This window comes from Symsagittifera roscoffensis, chromosome 4, assembly GCF_963678635.1.
Source record: "Symsagittifera roscoffensis chromosome 4, txSymRosc1.1, whole genome shotgun sequence".
NCBI classification, from domain to species: Eukaryota; Metazoa; Xenacoelomorpha; order Acoela; family Convolutidae; genus Symsagittifera; species Symsagittifera roscoffensis.
Window position 1 is genome coordinate 78,630,094 of NC_087065.1, and position 21,768 is coordinate 78,651,861.

The 21,768-nt window shown below is 34.2% G+C and overlaps 2 protein-coding genes across 2 annotated transcripts in view; one reads left to right on the forward strand and one right to left on the reverse strand.

The window, feature by feature from the left end:
• The window catches only part of LOC134844641 (uncharacterized), a 29,979-nt gene extending 19,284 nt beyond the window's left edge, over window positions 1-10,695 (forward strand). Inside the window, exon 2 of the mRNA XM_063861431.1 lies at window positions 10,089-10,695. Within this exon, the coding sequence (XP_063717501.1) occupies window positions 10,089-10,582 (494 nt within the window). The 3' untranslated portion in view covers window positions 10,583-10,695. The remainder of the gene's footprint in view (window positions 1-10,088) is intronic.
• Window positions 10,696-11,574: 879 nt separating this feature from the next.
• LOC134845041 (foot protein 1 variant 1-like) lies at window positions 11,575-13,275 on the reverse strand. The gene is made up of 4 exons (XM_063861870.1): window positions 13,192-13,275; window positions 12,684-13,013; window positions 12,174-12,629; window positions 11,575-11,958 (listed from the first exon to the last, which is right to left on the reverse strand). The coding sequence occupies exons 1-4, from the start codon at window positions 13,273-13,275 to the stop codon at window positions 11,575-11,577; spliced, it is 1,254 nt and encodes a 417-aa protein (XP_063717940.1).
• Between the last annotated feature and the right edge of the window lie 8,493 nt (window positions 13,276-21,768).

The window sequence follows — 21,768 nt, forward strand, 5'->3', positions numbered from 1 at the left end:
ACGTAAACTATTTACGAAGCCTGGAAAAAATTATTAATAAAAACTCTTATTTTTTCCTAATAGTTATTGTATTCGCATCAACTGTTAATTTGTTCGAATCAAAAAGAAAAAACCAAATCTGTAGAAAAAGACTGCTTCACAAGTGAGCCAGAATTTACAGATAGCAATTTACAACAAAAAAAACGCAAAATCACTCGACAAAAATTAGGACGAAAGCCATTAATCCCGAAAAGTCATCGTTTTTACAAAGCATATAACTTAAAAAATTAAATACTACCTAGTTTGAATTAAGACGTATTTTTGCCTAAGCTTTCAGGAAATTGGGCCTGACATCAGAATTAGACTTATTGGATAAATTGCTAAGAAAAATTTTCTACGCCAAAAAAGAAAGTCTTGTTTGTTCAGGACTTCATTGTTTTAATATTTTGTCTGACTTTATTTCATTTTTTTTTTGGGTTGATAATTTTTGAAATGACTTTTTTTCGGTCTTCGTTTAACTGATCTTTTTCGACGGAAAAAATTTTTTTTCATACCATTTGAACAGAAAACGTTTTTTTTTGGATGCTCATATGCAAACAAAAACACCTGGTTAAAAAATGAGAACTTAAGAATTGCTAATTTGGCCAACTTTGGATAACTAACTCGCGATGTTATTCGTTCTTATAAGACGCGTAAGCGGCAAATTGAATCATTTCAACAAGAAATGAGGCAAGTCATTTGTTAATATTGTTCCAAATTAAGAAGAAGAAATAGAATATTGGTGATTTGTGTGCTTTTTTCCACAAAATTTCAAATTAAAAAGTCTATCTGAACAGTATTGACCTCCTGAGCTCAACGTTTTTCAAAAAAAAGGCAGTTGGCTAAATTGCGACAATTTTTACGCGATATACTTCGTTGTCTTAACGCATCAACAAATTGATCAAGCTTTAAAAATGTTCCAATTTGATATGAGTCGAAAATTTTGAAACTTTTGACAAATCGCTGGACGAAATTTGTACCAAATTTTAAATGTTTTGGATTGCAATCAAAATCAATTCAAAAAATCGACAATTCCTTTTTTTCAGTGCTTTTTGATTTTTTCCTTAATTTAGAATTTATAAATTTAATTTTTTGACAAAAAGGGGCAGTAAGATTATTGATAAACTGCCCTGATACAAGCAGTCTTGTTTTTAATAGGAAAAAATGCACTAAAAAGTCTTTTACATGCAGTCGGAAAGTTCAAGATTTTGCTTTGATATAGGAGCAGTCCAGTCTGGTTAGGCTCTAAACGCAATTGACGAGTAGTTCATTCTCGGCTTTTGCTGCTGTGCGGCATTTTTGCATTACCCGCATCCAAGTTTAGGCGTAAATAATCGATTATAACGGATAATTAAAATGATGTTTTGACAATTATAATTGATTATAATTACCAAAATTAGGTGTTTAAAGAACATGAAATTTTTAAGTAAAACGTAAACTATTTACGAAGCCTGGAATAAATTATTAATAAAAACTCTTATTTTTTCCTAATAGTTTTTTATTCGCATCAAATGTTATTTTGTTCGAATCAAAAAAAAACGAAATCTGTAGAAAAAGACTGCTTCAAAAGCGAGCCAGAATTTACAGATAGCAATTTACAACAAAAAAAACGCAAAATCACTCGACAAAAATTAGGACGAAAGCCATTAATCCCGAAAAGTCATCCATTTTACAAAACATATAACTTAAAAAAGGAAATACAACCTAGTTTGAAGTAAGATGTATTTTTGCCTAAACTTTCAGGAAATTGGGCCTGACATCAGAATTAGACATGTTGGAAAAAATGGTAAGAAAACTTTTCTACGCCAAAAAAGAAAGTCTTGTTTGTTCCAGACTTCATTGTTTTAATATTTTGTCTGACTTTATTTCATTTTTTTTGGAATGATAGTTTTTGGGATGACTTTTTCAGTCTTCGTTTAACTGATCTTTTTTGACGGAAAAAATTTTTAATACCATCTGAACAGAAAACGTTTTTTTTTGGATGCTCATATGCAAACAAAACCAGCTGGTTAAAAAATTAGAAATTAAGAATTGCTAATTTGGCCAACTTTGGATAATTAACTTGCAATGTTATTCGTTCTTATAAGACGCGTAAGCGGCAGATTGAATCATTTCAACAAGAAATGAGGCAAGTCATTTGTTAATATTGTTCCAAATTAAGAAGAAGAAATAGAATATTGGTGATTTGTGTGCTTTTTTCTTCCACAAAATTTCAAATTTAAAAGTCTATCTGAAGAGTATTGACCCCCTGAGCTCAACGTTTTTCAAAAAATTCTGGCGGTTGGCTAAATTGCGTCGATTTTTACGCGATATACTTCGTTGTCTTAACGCATCAACAAATTGATCAAGCTTAAAAAGTGTTCCAATTTGATATGATTCGAAAATTTTGAAACTTTTGACAAGTCGCTGAACATAATTTGTACCAAATTTTAAATGTTTTGGATTGCAATCAAAATTAATTCAAAAAATCGACAATTCCTTTTTTTCAGTGCTTTTTGATTTTTTTCCTTAATTTAGAATTTATAAAATTAATTTTTTGACATTAAGGGGCAGTAAGATTATTGATAAACTGCCCTAATACAAGCAGTCTTGTTTTTAATAGGAAAAAGCACTAAAAAGACTTTTACATGCAGTCGGAAAGTTCAAGATTTTGCTTTGATATAGGAGCAGTCTAGTCTGGTTAGGCTCTAAACGCAATTGACGAGTAGTTCATTCTCGGCTTTTGCTGCTGTGCGGCATTTTTGCATTACCCGCATCCAAGTTTAGGCGTAAATAATCGATTATAACGGATAATTAAAATGATGTTTTGACAATTATTATTGATTATAATTACCAAAATTAGGTGTTTAAAGAACATGAAATTTTTAAGTAAAACGTAAACTATTTACGAAGCCTGGAAAAAATTATTAATAAAAAAAACTCTTATTTTTTCCTAATAGTTTTTTATTCGCATCAAATGTTATTTTGTTCGAATCAAAAAGAAAAAACGAAATCTGTAGAAAAAGACTGCTTCAAAAGCGAGCCAGAATTTACAGATAGCAATTTACAACAAAAAAACGCAAAATCACTCGACAAAAATTAGGACGAAAGCCATTAATCCCGAAAAGTCATCCATTTTACAAAACATATAACTTAAAAAAGGAAATACAACCTAGTTTGAAGTAAGATGTATTTTTGCCTAAACTTTCAGGAAATTGGGCCTGACATCAGAATTAGACATGTTGGAAAAAATGGTAAGAAAACTTTTCTACGCCAAAAAAGAAAGTCTTGTTTGTTCCAGACTTCATTGTTTTAATATTTTTGCCTGACTTTATTTCATTTTTTTTGGAATGATAGTTTTTGGGATGACTTTTTTCAGTCTTCGTTTAACTGATCTTTTTTGACGGAAAAAATTTTTTATACCATCTGAATAGAAAACGTTTTTTTTTTGGATGCTCATATGCAAACAAAACCAGCTGGTTAAAAAATTAGAAATTAAGAATTGCTAATTTGGCCAACTTTGGATAATTAACTTGCAATGTTATTCGTTCTTATAAGACGCGTAAGCGGCAGATTGAATCATTTCAACAAGAAATGAGGCAAGTCATTTGTTAATATTGTTCCAAATTAAGAAGAAGAAATAGAATATTGGTGATTTGTGTGCTTTTTTCTTCCACAAAATTTCAAATTTAAAAGTCTATCTGAAGAGTATTGACCCCCTGAGCTCAACGTTTTTTAAAAAATTCTGGCGGTTGGCATTCTCGGCTTTTGCTGCTGTGCGGCACTTTTGCATTACCCGCATCCAAGTTTAGTGGTAAATAATCGATTATAACGGATTATTATGATGATTTTTTGACAATTATAATTGATTATAATTACCAAAATTAGGTGTTTAAAGAACTTATAATTGATTATAATCTCTTATTTTGCCAAAAATTTGTCAATCAAAACTTTATTATAATTATTTCTTATGGGTTATTATTTTTGTGTCAATAAGAAAATCTCTAAAAAAGATCTCTTTTACAGTTTAGTTCATCTGAATCCAAAGTTTTAACTCGAAACAAAAGTTTCATAGAGATCCTTTCATACTAGTGGAAAGATTCGCGTGGTAGATGAAAAATAAATTTTCCAAATCAGTCATGAAACTAATTCAATTTGCTGATGTTTTGGTCGTTAAAAAGCTTAAAATATGCATCACAAAACAACTCTAATGGAAAAGAAACGAAAAAAAATCTCATACATTTGAAGTGATTGGAAAACTTTAAAACCTTTTTCCTCATTTATTATAGGAACCAACGTCTACAAAAAGCATAGAACATAAGCAATTTAGATGCAACTTCGAAGACAAAATGAACAAACAAAAGGGATTATAATCAATTATAATGAATCATAATGGATTTTTGTACAAAAATAATGAATTAGAAATTTGAGTAAAAATAATGGATTATAGTCAAATAGAGTTGATTATAATTGTATTGAAAAATGAACGAGTAATTAATCGAATATAATTGATTATAATGGATCATAATTAACTATAATTTGATCTTAGAAGACAGGTACTAAAGTAAGAATGGTACTTATTTTTAGTAAGACTGGTACTAAAATTGTAATATCATCGATTTTTAACGCTTGAATTTGGATGCAGGTAAAGATAGTTTGCGCAGCTGCAACTTTCTCATATTTTGGAAATATGTGCCTAGCCGACGCTATACAAGTTGATTTTATTCTTTTCGTGACTGTTGAATCCAATTTGAACCCAAAAAGTTTTTGTTTCAATTCATTTTTCTGCATCGCAGAGTAGCAGTCGTATTATAAACATTTTAAGCCAGCTATGTTGATTATAAAGACTTTCTGATTTCCAACCGATGAGATAATAGATTTGAAAAACGAACTCTGTAGGGATTCTAATCAGCTGAGGAAGTTTTTGGTTGCCGTTATTTGCAATATCAATCACCAGCTTTTCTTATATTTAGCTGTTTTGGTTGTTTAATCAAGTATTTTGCTTTAAGTCTCAGATAAAAACAAAACAAGAGTGCTCGTATCAGGGCAAAACCCTAAGTTTTACGATTGTCCGTTAACTGATCTCGGAGGTTTTTGGTAATTGGAATATTGGCAAACTATGAAATTTAGGCTATCTATTACTATTTTTCTAAGCAATAAAATCTCTATGGAATTGGTTACAATCAATTTGAATCGAATGTTTAAATATAAAAATGAAAGAATTGTTGGTTACTTATAATCCATTTTTAATCGATTATAATAGATTATTGTTCCGACTTTCGATACGAACGTAACAGAATATTTGTGCTCGGGGTGGGTGTTTTCTTCAGACAAAATTTGACTTTTTATCTAAACATTTTTAACGGACTTTTTATATCATTCAAAAGGTATTATTGTCCTGAGCTTAAATTTGAAAAACATTTCAGCTGTGATCATTTATAGTAAAGTTATGGGGGTTTAAAGATTGGTATTTTGGCCAATTTGGGACAATTAACGCGCGATATATTTCGCGCTATTAACGCGTATGCGGAGATTTAATCCGTCTCAGAAATCGTTCCAAATTGGTTCAAAGAAGCTAGTTGGCCATAATTGATTTGTTACAAGGAGCTAAATCTATTCTTTTGTACTTTATATGGCGTTTATATGGGGATGATTTTCGTAGAAAAGTTTCAACTTTTAGGAAAAAAAATTCATTTTGTCTTATTACATTTAATATATTAAAGATAGTTATGTTATTACTGCTCCATAAACCTTAAAAGGCAGTCGGAACATTCAGGGCCTCGACCTGATACGAGCAGTCTTGTTTTTCTTTATATTACTTGTTGCTTTTCAGTGGCTGGAACCAATATCACTAGGGAATAATTTTTCACTAATTTTTTGAGTAATTTTGTTCCAATTGTTTTAAAACAAATTCCTAAAATCGTGGGATCTCAAAAGTAACCAGTTTTTGTTGACAACAGAGAAAATGACAAAACATGACAAAATATGACAAATTATTTTTGTAATTTTATATTTTATGTTTCTCCAGGGATTTTTTCTTTGGGTTGATCTTCTGGGAAATTGCTATTTGAATTGAATGGCTGGGGTGGCCAGCTTTTAATGTTTGTGGTTTTTGAAAACAAAGAAGACTTGTCAAAATCATAAGATTTTAATTCTATTTTTTTTGGGGATTGAATAACGTATTCCAAAAAAATTTTAGTAAGTCTTTTTTTTGTGAAAACGATCTACCATATTTACTGCCCCTCCGACAAATCAGTTCTTAGCTGTATGCCAATTGTTGAGCAAGTTTTTCAAAACCTATTGGGATATGAGAAAGACTTGGAAACCAAAATTTCCGCTAGATTCCGGAGTTCCAAAACTTTTCTGTTTTGCAATGCGAGTGGAAACGAGTTGGGTGACAGGGCGATAAAGCGTATAATATTCTCAACGGCGTGGAAATAAACTGTAGGGCACTCTTTCTGATAAATGAATGTGTCGTTTAAAATTGCCAATTAGGCCAATAAGTGATAGAATGCGGCAAAAATGCATTTATGATTTGGTAGCCGAGTAGCATAGTCTGTAGTTGGCAGTTTCATTGGACTCGAATGTCGGCATTTATGATTGAGTTGAAGTTCCCTAATTGGCATGTGGTTTGTGGAAGTGCCTGTCAAGTGTGTCGTCTGGTAAATCTGAATGAGGGGAAGAAGGGAAACTGCATGCAGCTCTTAACACTTAACAACGGTTGCAACAACAACTCACATTTTGATCCTTTCTTTTGTGAATTGTTTTGAAAATCTTCGTCTTAATGCTATACTTTAGGGGTGATTTAGGGAGGGGGGGAGGGTGGGGTGGATATTAATTCTTTGGTATTATTTCATGACATCCATTTTAAGTCGAACAACCCTAAAAACTTTCTAAAGGCGCCTTTGGCGCCAATAAATACTAATTTTGAAGGGCAGCGGGTACAAAAAAAACACAATTTTTGGTCTGAACTTTCCAAAAAGTGCCCAAAAATGTCTTTTTGACCTGCTTTTTTCTTAAATAGGGTCTTTTTAGTGTTCTGGCAGTGCTCGGAAAATCAATTCGGTCGACTTAAAAAAAAGGTCGACAAAATTTTTGAAAGTTTTTTTTAAATCCACTCCCCTCGAGAAAATCTTAGATCCGCCCCTGGCTATACTTAAAAAATTTTTTCTGTAAAATATAATCAGTTTCTGGAATGAATGAGCTTTTATGCTGAGTTACTTGTCGAAATATTTTGATATGTCGAAGCAAAACTATCACGAAGGTCGCTTGAGTTTAAGAATACGAACAGCGTCTGCAATCTGACGAGGTGGTGTGAATTTGATCTTTTTGATGTTTATGGAGTGTAAATCTCCAAATAATCCTTATGGTCAAGCTTAACGGAGCTGCATAGACCTCCATTAAACACCTAAAACTTTAGAAAGATGAATGGATATTTGGAGAGTTAACAAGTGCTAATTATAACCGTTTCACAAAAGAATTTTATGACAAGCTGTTTCAAGTGCGGCTTAGCTCTCAAACAGGACTGCGCTCGTTTATCAAGGCAAACACCTACATAAGGCTCCGATTGCCCCTTAATTGGCACAGAATAATTGTTGGTAAAAAAATTTAAAAAAAAAACTGTATATTTTGAACAATACAAAATTAACACGACCAAATAGCGCTCTAAAATTTAATTTGAAACACTGTGATGAGGGATAGCTTATGATGCATAAATAAGTCGCGTTACGCTTTTAACATCATAAAAAGAATCTACACAGCGCGCATTAATTAGAACAGAGCAAGGTCGAATCGGGAATTTTCAAATCCCCAGAAGTTTAGAAAAAAACAATTGAATGTAAGGTAATTGTTCCGACTTTCGATACGAAAGTAACGGAATATTTGTGCTCGGGGTGGGTTTTTTTCTTCAGACAAACTTCGACTTTTTAACTAGCCGTTTTTGACGGAAGTTTTTTTATATCATTCGAAAGGTATTGTTGTCCTGAGCTCAAATTAGAAAAGATATTTCACCTGTGATCGTTTTTCATAAAGTTACGGGGGTTTAAAGATTGTCATTTTGGCCAATTTGGGACAATTAACGCGCGATACATTTCGCGCTATTAACGCGTAAGCGGAGAGTTAATCCATCATAAAAATTGTTCCAAATTGGTCTAAAGAAGCTTATTTGCCATAATTGGTTTGTTACAACGAGCGAAATCTATCCTTTTGTACTTTATATGGCATGTGGGGGGATGATTTTTATAAACAATTGCAAATTTAGAATTTTTTTTCATTTTGTTTTATTTCATTGAATTTTTAAATGTTATTACTGCTCCATAAACCTTAAAAGGCAGTCGGAACATTCAGGGCTTCGCCCTGATATGAGCAGTCTTGTTTGTTTTACATTTGAACTGAGGGAGTAGAGTCAATACTTTCTACGGGATATATTTCCATTTTCGAGTAAAGGCTATGATTTCAACCGCCAAAGTTAAACTGACTAGAAAAATCACCCTAAAAATGTTCCGCTTTTCTTCAAAAACCGGAGCAAAAAGAACAACCATTGTTCATAAGAAATAAGCAAGACTGCTCGTATATCAGGGCAAAGCCCTTAATATTGAGATTGCACTTTAAGGTCAAATAAAATTTTTCTTTGATTGAATAGTTAACGATATAATCGACAAAAGAAACAAAAGATTTTTTTTCTTCGTTTTTTCTTCTTTTTACCCCCACACGCTATGCACAAAACGAAATATGTATTCAGAGTCTCATACATTTCTTGATAGCACTGAATTGATAGCTTCATTTCAATTTGAAACGAATTAATTTGTCGCTCACGCGTGTTAAAAGAACACAGTTTATTGCGCGTTAATTATTCCAAATTTGCCAATTAAGCAATTTTTAAAACCTCGCTACAAAAAATGATCACAAGTAAATTTTAAAATTTGAGCTCAAGACAACACTTTTTTTTCGGATGGTATGAAAATTTCCGAAAAACGCAATTAGTAAAAAGAAAAGAAAATGGCTAAAAAAATAACACTCAAAGAATAAACTTTCCGCACTTTCTTCGAAAGTCGGAACAATTACTTTCAAAAAATTATAAAACCAAAAAAAATCAAGTTTCAAAAACATCTAGAACTCTTAAAAAGATTATTACGAGGCCAAACTGTGCATTCCGCAACAAGGACGCTCCCTTTGTTCTTGTTTGGTTTTTTACTTTCCTTTGATCGTTCCGACAAAGTTTTAACATGTTTAAAGTCTTATCTCTGGAATCCAGGAATATACAGATACAAAATTGTGCGCCTGTCCAGTGCACAGTTTAGCCTCGTAATGAATTCGAAAAGACTCAAAAATTTTAGTCAGCAAATTGAGGAACCAACTAAAATTGCATCCAAGTTTTAAATCGAAAGACGAAACTACAATTTGAGGATATAAAATTTACCCAGCCCTTTTAATTAAGGAGACTGCGTATTTTTTGCCAATGGTTATCGAAAAAAAAACAGAAGTTGCCTAGCTTAGTTGATCTTTTTTTTTTCAAAATTCAATACCTTAAAAATTGATTGTCGCAAAGCAGCAAGTAAATTTGAAGTGTTTCTAGATCTTAACAAGGCTGCTCGCTCGTATATCAAGGCAAAGTCCTGAATGTTCCGGCCTTCCCTTAACCCATATCGAATAGGTTTTGGGAAAAAATTGTCAAAAACTATGAAATTTGAACAAAATCAAAGAACAAGTGTAATAATTGAGTCGTACGAAGTTAATACGGCCGATTAATACGACGGAATAAAAGAAAACCTGGAAAACTAAGTCGGCGGTAAATACGACGGTAAAATCTTGATAAGTATACCGGAAAGGCTTTTCTCAAAATATTCATGAATGTTTTGAGTAAAATCTCAGTTTTTTCATCAAGCTAACCCCCTAAAAACAAGTTGGCGCAGAATAGTTTTTCAAATAGACGTCGTAACAATCACGAATTGCAAGAATAACTTTGGAGCTAGTGAGGATGTTTAAAAGTAACGGTTAAAACTAATTGAAAGTATCTGTTCACGGCAAAGTTGCTGGAAAAGCCTTTTTTAATAGTTTTTACATTAACCAAATTGAGTGGTTGAGTTTTTAAGTGCGCCAATTGGAGTCGACAGTGAATGGGAACTTGAGCAAGAAACTCAAAGACACGTCCATATCACCCTCAAGCTCAACCGAAAACCAAGTTGTCACTCCAAAGAAAAAGTCAAAGAAAAAGCTGAAATGTACAAACAGCTTCTCCGCTTTGCCCAAACTAGCCGAGCAGGAGGCGAAAGTAAATGGCGACCAAATTATGAAAGGAGAATTACAGAGCGAAGTTACCGACAGTAAATATCGCAAATTCGGAGTGCAAAAAGAGACGAACCAGAATAATTTCACGAAGAGTGATTTTGAAGAAGAAATGCGAAAGAAGGAGCACAACTCGGTTCTGAGGTGGGAATTCGCAGTAGACGATGAAAGGAAGGAACGTGAACGGATTGAGGAGTATAAACGGAAAAGGCGGGAGAGGTTTTATAATCATATAGGAATAGACGTCCCAAGAACTGGTTCGAATGACGAAAAAATTGATATTGATTTGGTTTTTGCTTAAGCTTTCCGAGAAAAAAAGTTGAATGTTTGCATATGTCTCCTTAGAATTTGTTTTTGAATTGACAAATCCAAGTTCTCATCCGCTAATTTCATTCTAAGTTGACAAATCTAAGTTCTCATTCTAATTTGCTCATCCGCTCATGGCATGTTCATGGCCAAAAAAAACAAAGCGACACAGTGGAACTTTTATCATTTTTTATTCAACAAAGCTCAAGTTTTATTATTTTTTTAATTTTTGGTACAATAAGGGGTCGATCTACGATTTTGCCGATGGGGTATGTTTTAAAATTTAAGAAAATACGGGTCAAAAAATGCCGTCTTGTTCGATTTTTGGAACACTTTGGAATCTACCAAAGTATCAACAGTGGGACCATTTATGCGGCGAGGGGTTTAAGCCCCTGAGGGAAGAGCATCCCCCTAAGTCGGCCTCTGGATACAATGATACAATGCTTAAAACACTGAATCAAAATCATAAGTCTCCTTTAGAATTGGTAACTTTGTTTTCAATTCGGACAGAAAAGATTTCAAGCTCAAACATGTAGTGTGGTGAGACGACCAAGTCTCTAGAGGTGAGCTGCACCCTCCGTAGAAGCTAACTTGGTAGTTGCTCTTCACACCTTGCAATGAGCTAGAACAAGTTACCGCTCTGTTTGATTTCCCCACATCTCATAAGCATCAATTTTATGGTGCAACGGTGGGTTTACAAAGTTAAGTATGATTACCAACTATGTTTGTCATCGCCTAATTAGTCCGCATACCAATTTTAGTAACAATTGGAGAATATGAACGAAAATAATTTTTTATAACACTGCAGGTGGGGGGGGGGGCAAGTTATTCTAAATGCTGAACGCACAACTGCTTCAAGATTTAGTTTAACATTTTTTTGCTTTGACATGTCGCAGCAAAAGTGCAATGAAAAATGAAATGGTGATTGAGCCATAGTGGCAACACAGGTGGCCAAGTGGGCCATGAATTATGCAACTTCAGAGGCGCCTACCAAAATGATATTTTCCTGCCATTTTTCTTTTTGAGCCATAGTGGCAACACAGGTGGCCAAGTGGGCCATGAATTATGCAACTTCAGAGGCGCCTGCCAAAATGATGTTTTCCTACCATTTTTCTTTTTGAGCCATAGTGGCAACACAGGTGGCCAAGTGGGCCATGAATTATGCAACTTCAGAGGCGCCTGCCATAATGATGTTTTCCTGCCAATTTTCTTTTTGAGCCATAGTGGCAACACAGGTGGCCAAGTGGGCCATGAATTATGCAACTTCAGAGGTGCCTGCCAAAATGATGTTTTCCTGCCATTTTTCTTTTTGAGCCATAGTGGCAACACAGGTGGCCAAGTGGGCCATGAATTATGCAACTTCAGGGGCGCCTACCAAAATGATATTTTCCTGCCATTTTTCTTTTTGAGCCATAGTGGCAACACAGGTGGCCAAGTGGGCCATGAATTATGCAACTTCAGAGGCGCCTGCCAAAATGATGTTTTCCTGCCATTTTTCTTTTTGAGCCATAGTGGCAACACAGGTGACCAAGTGGGCCATGAATTATGCAACTTCAGAGGCGCCTGCCATAACGATGTTTTCCTGCCATTTTCTTTTTGAGCCATAGTGGCAACACAGGTGGCCAAGTGGGCCATGAATTATGCAACTTCAGAGGCGCCTGCCAAAATGATGTTTTCCTTCCATTTTTCTTTTTGAGCCATAGTGGCAACACAGGTGGCCAAGTGGGCCATGAATTATGCAACTTCAGAGGCGCCTGCCATAATGATGTTTTCCTGCCATTTTTCCTTTTGAGACATAGTGGCAACACAGGTGGCCAAGTGGGCCATGAATTATGCAACTTCAGAGGCGCCTGCCAAAATGATATTTTCCTGCCATTTTTCTTTTTGAGCCATAGTGGCAACACAGGCGGCCAAGTGGGCCATGAATTATGCAACTTCAGAGGCGCCTGCCAAAATGATGTTTTCCTGCCATTTTTCTTTTTGAGCCATAGTGGCAACACAGGTGGCCAAGTGGGCCATGAATTATGCAACTTCAGAGGCGCCTACCAAAATGATTTTTTCCTGCCATTTTTCTTTTTGAGCCATAGTGGCAACACAGGTGGCCAAGTGGGCCATGAATTATGCAACTTCAGAGGCGCCTGCCAAAATGATGTTTTCCTGCCATTTTTCTTTTTGAGCCATAGTGGCAACACAGGTGGCCAAGTGGGCCATGAATTATGCAACTTCAGAGGCGCCTGCCATAATGATGTTTTCCTGCCATTTTTCTTTTTGAGACATAGTGGCAACACAGGTGGCCAAGTGGGCCATGAATTATGCAACTTCAGAGGCGCCTGCCAAAATGATATTTTCCTTCCATTTTTCTTTTTGAACCATAGTGGCAACACAGGTGGCCAAGTGGGCCATGAATTATGCAACTTCAGAGGCGCCTGTCAAAATGATGTTTTCCTGCCTTTTTTTTAGAGCCATAGTGCTAACACAGGTGGCCAAGTGGGCCATGAATTATGCAACTTCAGAGGCGCCTGCTAAAATGATGTTTTCCTTCCATTTTTCTTTTTGAACCATAGTGGCAACACAGGTGGCCAAGTGGGCCATGAATTATGCAACTTCAGAGGCGCCTGTCAAAATGATGCTTTCCTGCCATTTTTCTTTTTGAGCCATAGTGGCCACACAGGTGGCCAAGTGGGCCATGAATTATGCAACTTCAGAGGCGCCTGCCAAAATGATGTTTTCCTGCCATGTTTCTTTTTGAGCCATAGTGGCAACACAGGTGGCCAAGTGGGCCATGAATTATGCAACTTCAGAGGCGCCTGTCAAAATGATGTTTTCCTGCCTTTTTTTTGAGCCATAGTGCTAACACAGGTGGCCAAGTGGGCCATGAATTATGCAACTTCAGAGGCGCCTGCTAAAATGATGTTTTCCTGCCATTTTTCTTTTTGAGCCATAGTGGCCACACAGGTGGCCAAGTGGGCCATGAATTATGCAACTTCAGAGGCGCCTGCTAAAATGATGTTTTCCTGCCATGTTTCTTTTTGAGCCATAGTGGCCACACAGGTGGCCAAGTGGGCCATGAATTATTCAACTTCAGAGGCGCCTGCCAAAATGATGTTTTCCTGCCATTTTTCTTTTTGAGCCATAGTGGCAACACAGGTGGCCAAGTGGGCCATGAATTATGCAACTCAGGTGGCATAATTCAGAGGCGCCTGTCAAAATGATGTTTTCCTGCCTTTTTTTTGAGCCATAGTGCTAACACAGGTGGCCAAGTGGGCCATGAATTTTGGTTGAAGGAGTGTATTACACCATATAATACGACCATCTCAACGGAGGTTAGGAGCTTAGGAAAATTAAAACTGTGAGAAATATTTTGGTTGAAGAAATGTATTACACCATATACTACGACCATCTCAACGGAGATTAGGAGCTTAGGAAAATTAAAACTGTGAGAATTATTTTGGTTGAAGAAGTTTATTACATCATTTACTACGACCATCTGAATGGATATTAGGAACTTAGGAAAATTAAAACTGTACGAAAAATTTTGGTTGAAGAAGTGTATTACACCATATTCTACGACCATCTCAACGGAGGTTAGGAACTTAGGAAAATTAAAACTGTGAGAAATATTTTGGTTGAAGAAATGTATTACACCATATACTACGACCATCTCAATGGAGATTAGAAACATAGGAAAATTAAAACTGTGAGATTTATTTTGGTTGAAGAAGTTTATTACACCATTTACTACGACAGTTTGAATGGATATTAGAAACTTAGGAAAATTAAAACTGTGAGAAACATTTTGGTCGAAGGAGTGTATTACACCATATAATACGACCATCTCAACGGAGGTTAGGAGCTTAGGAAAATTAAAACTGTGAGAATTATTTTGGTTGAAGAAGTTTATTACACCATATTCTACGACCATCTCAACGGAGGTTAGGAACTTAGGAAAATTAAAACTGTGAGAAATATTTTGGTTGAAGAAATGTATTACACCATATACTACGACCATCTCAACGGAGATTAGAAACTTAGGAAAAATAAAAATGTGAGATTTCTTTTGGTTGAAGAAGTTTATTACACCATTTACTACGACCATATGAATGGATATTAGGAACTTAGGAAAATTAAAACTGTGAGAAATATTTTGGTTGAAGGAGTGTATTACACCATATACTACGACCATCTCAACGGAGATTAGGAGCTTAGGAAAATTAAAACTGTGAGAAATATTTTGGTTGAAGAAATGTATTACACCATGTACTACGACCATCTCAACGGAGATTAGAAACTTAGGAAAATTAAAACTGTGAGATTTATTTTGGTTGAAGAAGTTTATTACAACATTTACTACGACAATCTGAATGGATATTAGAAACTTAGGAAAATTAAAACTGTGAGAAACATTTTGGTCGAAGGAGTGTTTTACACCATATACTACGACTATCTTAACGGAGATTAGGAGCTTAGGAAAATTAAAACTGTGAGAAATATTTTGGTTGAAGAAGTGTATTACACCATATTGTACGACCATCTCAACGGAGATTGGGAACTTAGGAAAATTAAAACTGTGAGATTTATCTTGGTTGAAGAAGTGTATTACACCATATTCTACGACCATCTCAACGGAGATTAGGAACTTAGGAAAATTAAAACTGTGAGAAATATTTTGGTTGAAGAAATGTATTGCACCATATACTACGACCATCTCAACGGAGATTAGAAACTTAGGAAAACTAAAACTGTGAGATTTGTTTTGGTTGAAGAAGTTTATTACACCATTTACTACGACCATCTGAATGGATATAAGGAACTTAGGAAAATTAAAACTGTGAGAAATATTTTGGTTGAAGGAGTGTATTACTGCATATACTACGACCATCTCAACGGAGATTAGGAGCTTAGGAAAATTAAAACTGTGAGATTTATTTTGGTTGAAGAAGTGTATTACACCATATTCTACGACCATCTCAACGGAGATTGGGAACTTAGGAAAATTAAAACTGTGAGATTTATTTTGGTTGAAGAAGTGTATTACACCATATTCTACGACCATCTCAACGGAGATTAAGAACTTAGGAAAATTAAAACTGTGAGAAATATTTTGGTTGAAGAAGTGTATTACACCATATTCTACGACGATTACGTCTCAAATGGCATAATTCCCAAATGGCATAAAAGTGAAAAATTTCCCAAATGGCATAATTTTCATGCAACAGTTGCTTTGGAAAAATCGAGAACAATTTTTTCGTGAACAATGTGAGAAAATTAGTCAAATTGTCAATTCAAATGTTGATTGACATTTTATCGTGAAAAACTTGTAGAACTTTTTATCAAAAGCAAGAAGCATAAGCTTGCGATTATTAATAAGCTGCTTGTGGTCAATTTTTTTCGACAAATCTGTTGCTTAAATTTGTTTGGAAGCAATTAATTCCAAAACTTGTTCACATGCTTTCGTTCCTGACAAAATGATAGAAATAGAAATTGATAGAAAACGTTTAAATTACAATGAAAACTTGAAATTTATGCCATTTGGGAAAAGTTTCCATTTTATGCCATTTGGGAATTATGCCATTTGGGAAGTTACCTCTACGACCATCTCAACGGAGATTGGGAACTTAGGAAAATTAAAACTGTGAGATTTATTTTGGTTGAAGAAGTGTATTACACCATATTCTACGACCATCTCAACGGAGATTAGGAATTTAGGAAAATTAAAACTGTGAGAAAAATTTTGGTTGAAGGAGTGTATTACACCATATAATACGACCATCTCAACGGAGGTTAGGAGCTTAGGAAAATTAAAACTGTGAGAATTATTTTGGTTGAAGAAGTTTATTACACCATATTCTACGACCATCTCAACGGAGGTTAGGAACTTAGGAAAATTAAAACTGTGAGAAATATTTTGGTTGAAGAAATGTATTGCACCATATACTACGACCATCTCAACGGGGATTAGAAACTTAGGAAAATTAAAAATGTGAGATTTATTTTGGTTGAAGAAGTTTATTACACCATTTACTACGACCATTTGAATGGATATTAGGAACTTAGGAAAATTAAAACTGTGAGAAAAATTTTGGTTGAAGGAGTGTATTACACCATATACTACGACCATCTCAACGGAGATTAGGAGCTTAGGAAAATTAAAACTGTGAGAAATATTTTGGTTGAAGAAATTTATTACACCATATACTACGACCATCTCAACGGAGATTAGAAACTTAACTTAGGAAACTTAAAACTGTGAGATTTATTTTGGTTGAAGAAGTTTATTACACCATTTACTACGACAATTTGAATGGATATTAGGAACTTAGGAAAATTAAAACTGTGAGAAATATTTTGGTTGAAGGAGTGTATTACACCATATACTACGACTATCTTAACGGAGATTAGGAGCTTAGGAAAATTAAAACTGTGAGAAATATTTTGGTTGAAGAAGTGAATTACACCATATTCTACGACCATCTCAACGGAGATTGGGAACTTAGGAAAATTAAAAATGTGAGATTTATTTTGGTTGAAGAAGTTTATTACACCATTTACTACGACCATTTGAATGGATATTAGGAACTTAGGAAAATTAAAACTGTGAGAAAAATTTTGGTTGAAGGAGTGTATTACACCATATACTACGACCATCTCAACGGAGATTAGGAGCTTAGGAAAATTAAAACTGTGAGAAATATTTTGGTTGAAGAAATGTATTACACCATATACTACGACCATCTCAACGGAGATTAGAAACTTAACTTAGGAAAATTAAAACTGTGAGATTTATTTTGGTTGAAGAAGTTTATTACACCATTTACTACGACAATTTGAATGGATATTAGGAACTTAGGAAAATTGAAACTGTGAGGAAAATTTTGGTTGAAGGAGTGTATTACACCATATACTACGACTATCTTAACGGAGATTAGGAGCTTAGGAAAATTAAAACTGTGAGAAATATTTTGGTTGAAGAAGTGAATTACACCATATTCTACGACCATCTCAACGGAGATTGGGAACTTAGGAAAATTAAAACTGTGAGATTTATCTTGGTTGAAGAAGTGTATTACACCATATTCTACGACCATCTCAACGGAGATTAGGAACTTAGGAAAATTAAAACTGTGAGAAATATTTTGGTTGAAGAAATGTTTTGCACCATATACTACGACCATCTCAACGGAGATTAGGAATTTAGGAAAATTAAAACTGTGAGAAAATTTTTGGTTGAAGGAGTGTATTACACCATATAATACGACCATCTCAACGGAGGTTAGAAACTTAACTTAGGAAAATTAAAACTGTGAGATTTATTTTGGTTGAAGAAGTTTATTACACCATTTACTACGACAATTTGAATGGATATTAGGAACTTAGGAAAATTAAAACTGTGAGAAAAATTTTGGTTGAAGGAGTGTATTACACCATATACTACGACTATCTTAACGGAGATTAGGAGCTTAGGAAAATTAAAACTGTGAGAAATATTTTGGTTGAAGAAGTGAATTACACCATACTCTACGACCATCTCAACGGAGATTGGGAACTTAGGAAAATTAAAACTGTGAGATTTATCTTGGTTGAAGAAGTGTATTACACCATATTCTACGACCATCTCAACGGAGATTAGGAACTTAGGAAAATTAAAACTGTGAGAAATATTTTGGTTGAAGAAATGTTTTGCACCATATACTACGACCATCTCAACGGAGATTAGAAACTTAGGAAAATTAAAACTGTGAGATTTATTTTGGTTGAAGAAGTTTATTACACCATTTACTACGACCATCTGAGAGGATATTAGGAACTTAGGAAAATTAAAACTGTGAGAAATACTTTGGTTGAAGGAGTGTATTACACCATATACTACGACCATCTCAACGGAGATTAGGATTTTAGGAAAATTAAAACTGTGAGAAATATTTTGGTTGAAGAAATGTATTACAGCATATACTACGACCATCTCAACGGAGATTAGAAACTTAACTTAGAAAAATTAAAATTGTGAGATTTATTTTGGTTGAAGAAGTTTATTACACCATTTACTACGACAATCTGAATGGTTATTAGGAACTTAGGAAAATTAAAACTGTGAGAAATATTTTGGTTGAAGGAGTGTATTACAACATATAATACGACCATCTCAACGGAGGTTAGGAGCTTAGGAAAATTAAAACTGTGAGAATTATTTTGGTTGAAGAAGTTTATTACACCATATTCTACGACCATCTCAACGGAGGTTAGGAACTTAGGAAAATTAAAACTGTGAGAAATATTTTGGTTGAAGAAATGTATTACACCATATACTACGACCATCTCAACGGGGATTAGAAACTTAGGAAAATTAAAAATGTGAGATTTATTTTGGTTGAAGAAGTTTATTACACCATTTACTACGACCATTTGAATGGATATTAGGAACTTAGGAAAATTAAAACTGTGAGAAATATTTTGGTTGAAGGAGTGTATTACACCATATACTACGATCATCTCAACGGAGATTAGGAGCTTAGGAAAATTAAAACTGTGAGAAATATTTTGGTTGAAGAAATGTATTACACCATATACTACGACCATCTCAACGGAGATTAGAAACTTAACTTAGGAAAATTAAAACTGTGAGATTTATTTTGGTTGAAGAAGTTTATTACACCATTTACTACGACAATTTGAATGGATATTAGGAACTTAGGAAAATTAAAACTGTGAGAAATATTTTGGTTGAAGGAGTGTATTACACCATATACTACGACTATCTTAACGGAGATTAGGAGCTTAGGAAAATTAAAACTGTGAGAAATATTTTGGTTGAAGAAGTGAATTACACCATATTCTACGACCATCTCAACGGAGATTGGGAACTTAGGAAAATTAAAACTGTGAGATTTATCTTGGTTGAAGAAGTGTATTACACCATATTCTACGACCATCTCAACGGAGATTAGGAACTTAGGAAAATTAAAACTGTGAGAAATATTTTGGTTGAAGAAATGTATTGCACCATATACTACGACCATCTCAACGGAGATTAGAAACTTAGGAAAATTAAAACTGTGAGATTTATTTTGGTTGAAGAAGTTTATTAGACCATTTACTACGACCATCTGAGAGGATATTAGGAACTTAGGAAAATTAAAACTGTGAGAAATACTTTGGTTGAAGGAGTGTATTACACCGTATACTACGACCATCTCAACGGAGATTAGGATTTTAGGAAAATTAAAACTGTGAGAAATATTTTGGTTGATGAAATGTATTACAGCATATACTACGACCATCTCAACGGAGATTAGAATCTTAACTTAGAAAAATTAAAATTGTGAGATTTATTTTGGTTGAAGAAGTTTATTACACCATTTACTACGACAATCTGAATGGTTATTAGAAACTTAGGAAAATTAAAACTGTGAGAAATATTTTGGTTGAAGGAGTGTATTACACCATATACTACGACTATCTTAACGGAGATTAGGAGCTTAGGAAAATTAAAACTGTGAGAAATATTTTGGTTGAAGAAGTGTATTACACCATATTCTACGACCATCTCAACGGAGATTGGGAACTTAGGAAAATTAAAAATGTGAGATTTATCTTGGTTGAAGAAGTGTATTACACCATATTCTACGACCATCTCAACGGAGATTAGGAACTTAGGAAAATTAAAACTGTGAGAAATATTTTGGTTGAAGAAATGTATTGCACCATATACTACGACCATCTCAACGGAGATTAGAAACTTAGGAAAATTAAAACTGTGAGATTTATTTTGGTTGAAGAAGTTTATTACACCATTTACTACGACCATCTGAGAGGATATTAGGAACTTAGGAAAATTAAAACTGTGAGAAATATTTTGGTTGAAGGAGTGTATTACACCATATACTACGACCATCTCAACGGAGATTAGGAGCTTAGGAATATTAAAACTGTGAGATTTATTTTGGTTGAAGAAGTGTATTACACCATATTCTACGACCATCTCAACGGAGATTGGGAACTTAGGAAAATTAAAAATGTGAGATTTATCTTGGTTGAAGAAGTGTATTACACCATATTCTACGACCATCTCAACGGAGATTAGGAACTTAGGAAAATTAAAACTGTGAGAAATATTTTGGTTGAAGAAATGTATTGCACCATATACTACGACCATCTCAACGGAGATTAGAAACTTAGGAAAATTAAAACTGTGAGATTTATTTTGGTTGAAGAAGTTTATTACACCATTTACTACGACCATCTGAGAGGATATTAGGAACTTAGGAAAATTAAAACTGTGAGAAATATTTTGGTTGAAGGAGTGTATTACACCATATACTACGACCATCTCAACGGAGATTAGGAGCTTAGGAATATTAAAACTGTGAGATTTATTTTGGTTGAAGAAGTGTATTACACCATATTCTACGACCATCTCAACGGAGATTGGGAACTTAGGAAAATTAAAACTGTGAGATTTATTTTGGTTGAAGAAGTGTATTACACCATATTCTACGACCATCTCAACGGAGATTGGGAACTTAGGAAAATTAAAACTGTGAGATTTATCTTGGTTGAAGAAGTGTATTACACCATATTCTACGACCAACTCAACGGAGATTAGGAACTTAGGAAAATTAAAACTGTGAGAAATATTTTGGTTGAAGAAGTGTATTACACCATATTCTACGACCATCTCAACGGAGATTGGGAACTTAGGAAAATTAAAACTGTGAGATTTATTCTGGTTGAAGAAGTGTATTACACCATATTCTACGACCATCTCAACGGAAATTAGGAACTTAGGAAAATTAAAACTGTGAGAAATATTTTGGTTGAAGAAATGTATTACACCATATACTACGACCATCTCAACGGAGACTAGAAACTTAGGAAAATTCAAACTGTGAGATTTAATTTGGTTGAAGAAGTTTATTACACCATTTACTACGACCATCTGAATGGATATTAGGAACTTAGGAAAATTAAAACTGTGAGAAATATTTTGGTTGAAGGAGTGTATTACACCATATACTACTACCATCTCAACGGAGATTAGGAGCTTAGGAAAATTAAAACTGTGAGAATTATTTTGGTTGAAGAAGTGTATTACACCATATTCTACGACCATCTCAACGGAGATTGGGAACTTAGGAAAATTGAAACTGTGAGAATTATTTTGGTTGAAGAAGTGTATTACACCAT

What these genes read in the sequence shown, in the direction of transcription:
- LOC134845041 (XM_063861870.1), bottom strand. Translation starts at nt 13,275, where the DNA reads ATGGCCCACTTGGCCACCTGTGTGGCCACTATGGCTCAAAAAGAAAAA. An exon ending in CATGGCCCACTTGGCCACCT is followed by an intron (nt 12,630 to 12,683) that starts GTGTTGCCACTA and finishes TCATTTTGGTAG; the next exon opens with GCGCCTCTGAAGTTGCATAA. An exon ending in TATGGCTCAAAAAGAAAATG is followed by an intron (nt 11,959 to 12,173) that starts GCAGGAAAACAT and finishes TCATTTTGGTAG; the next exon opens with GCGCCCCTGAAGTTGCATAA.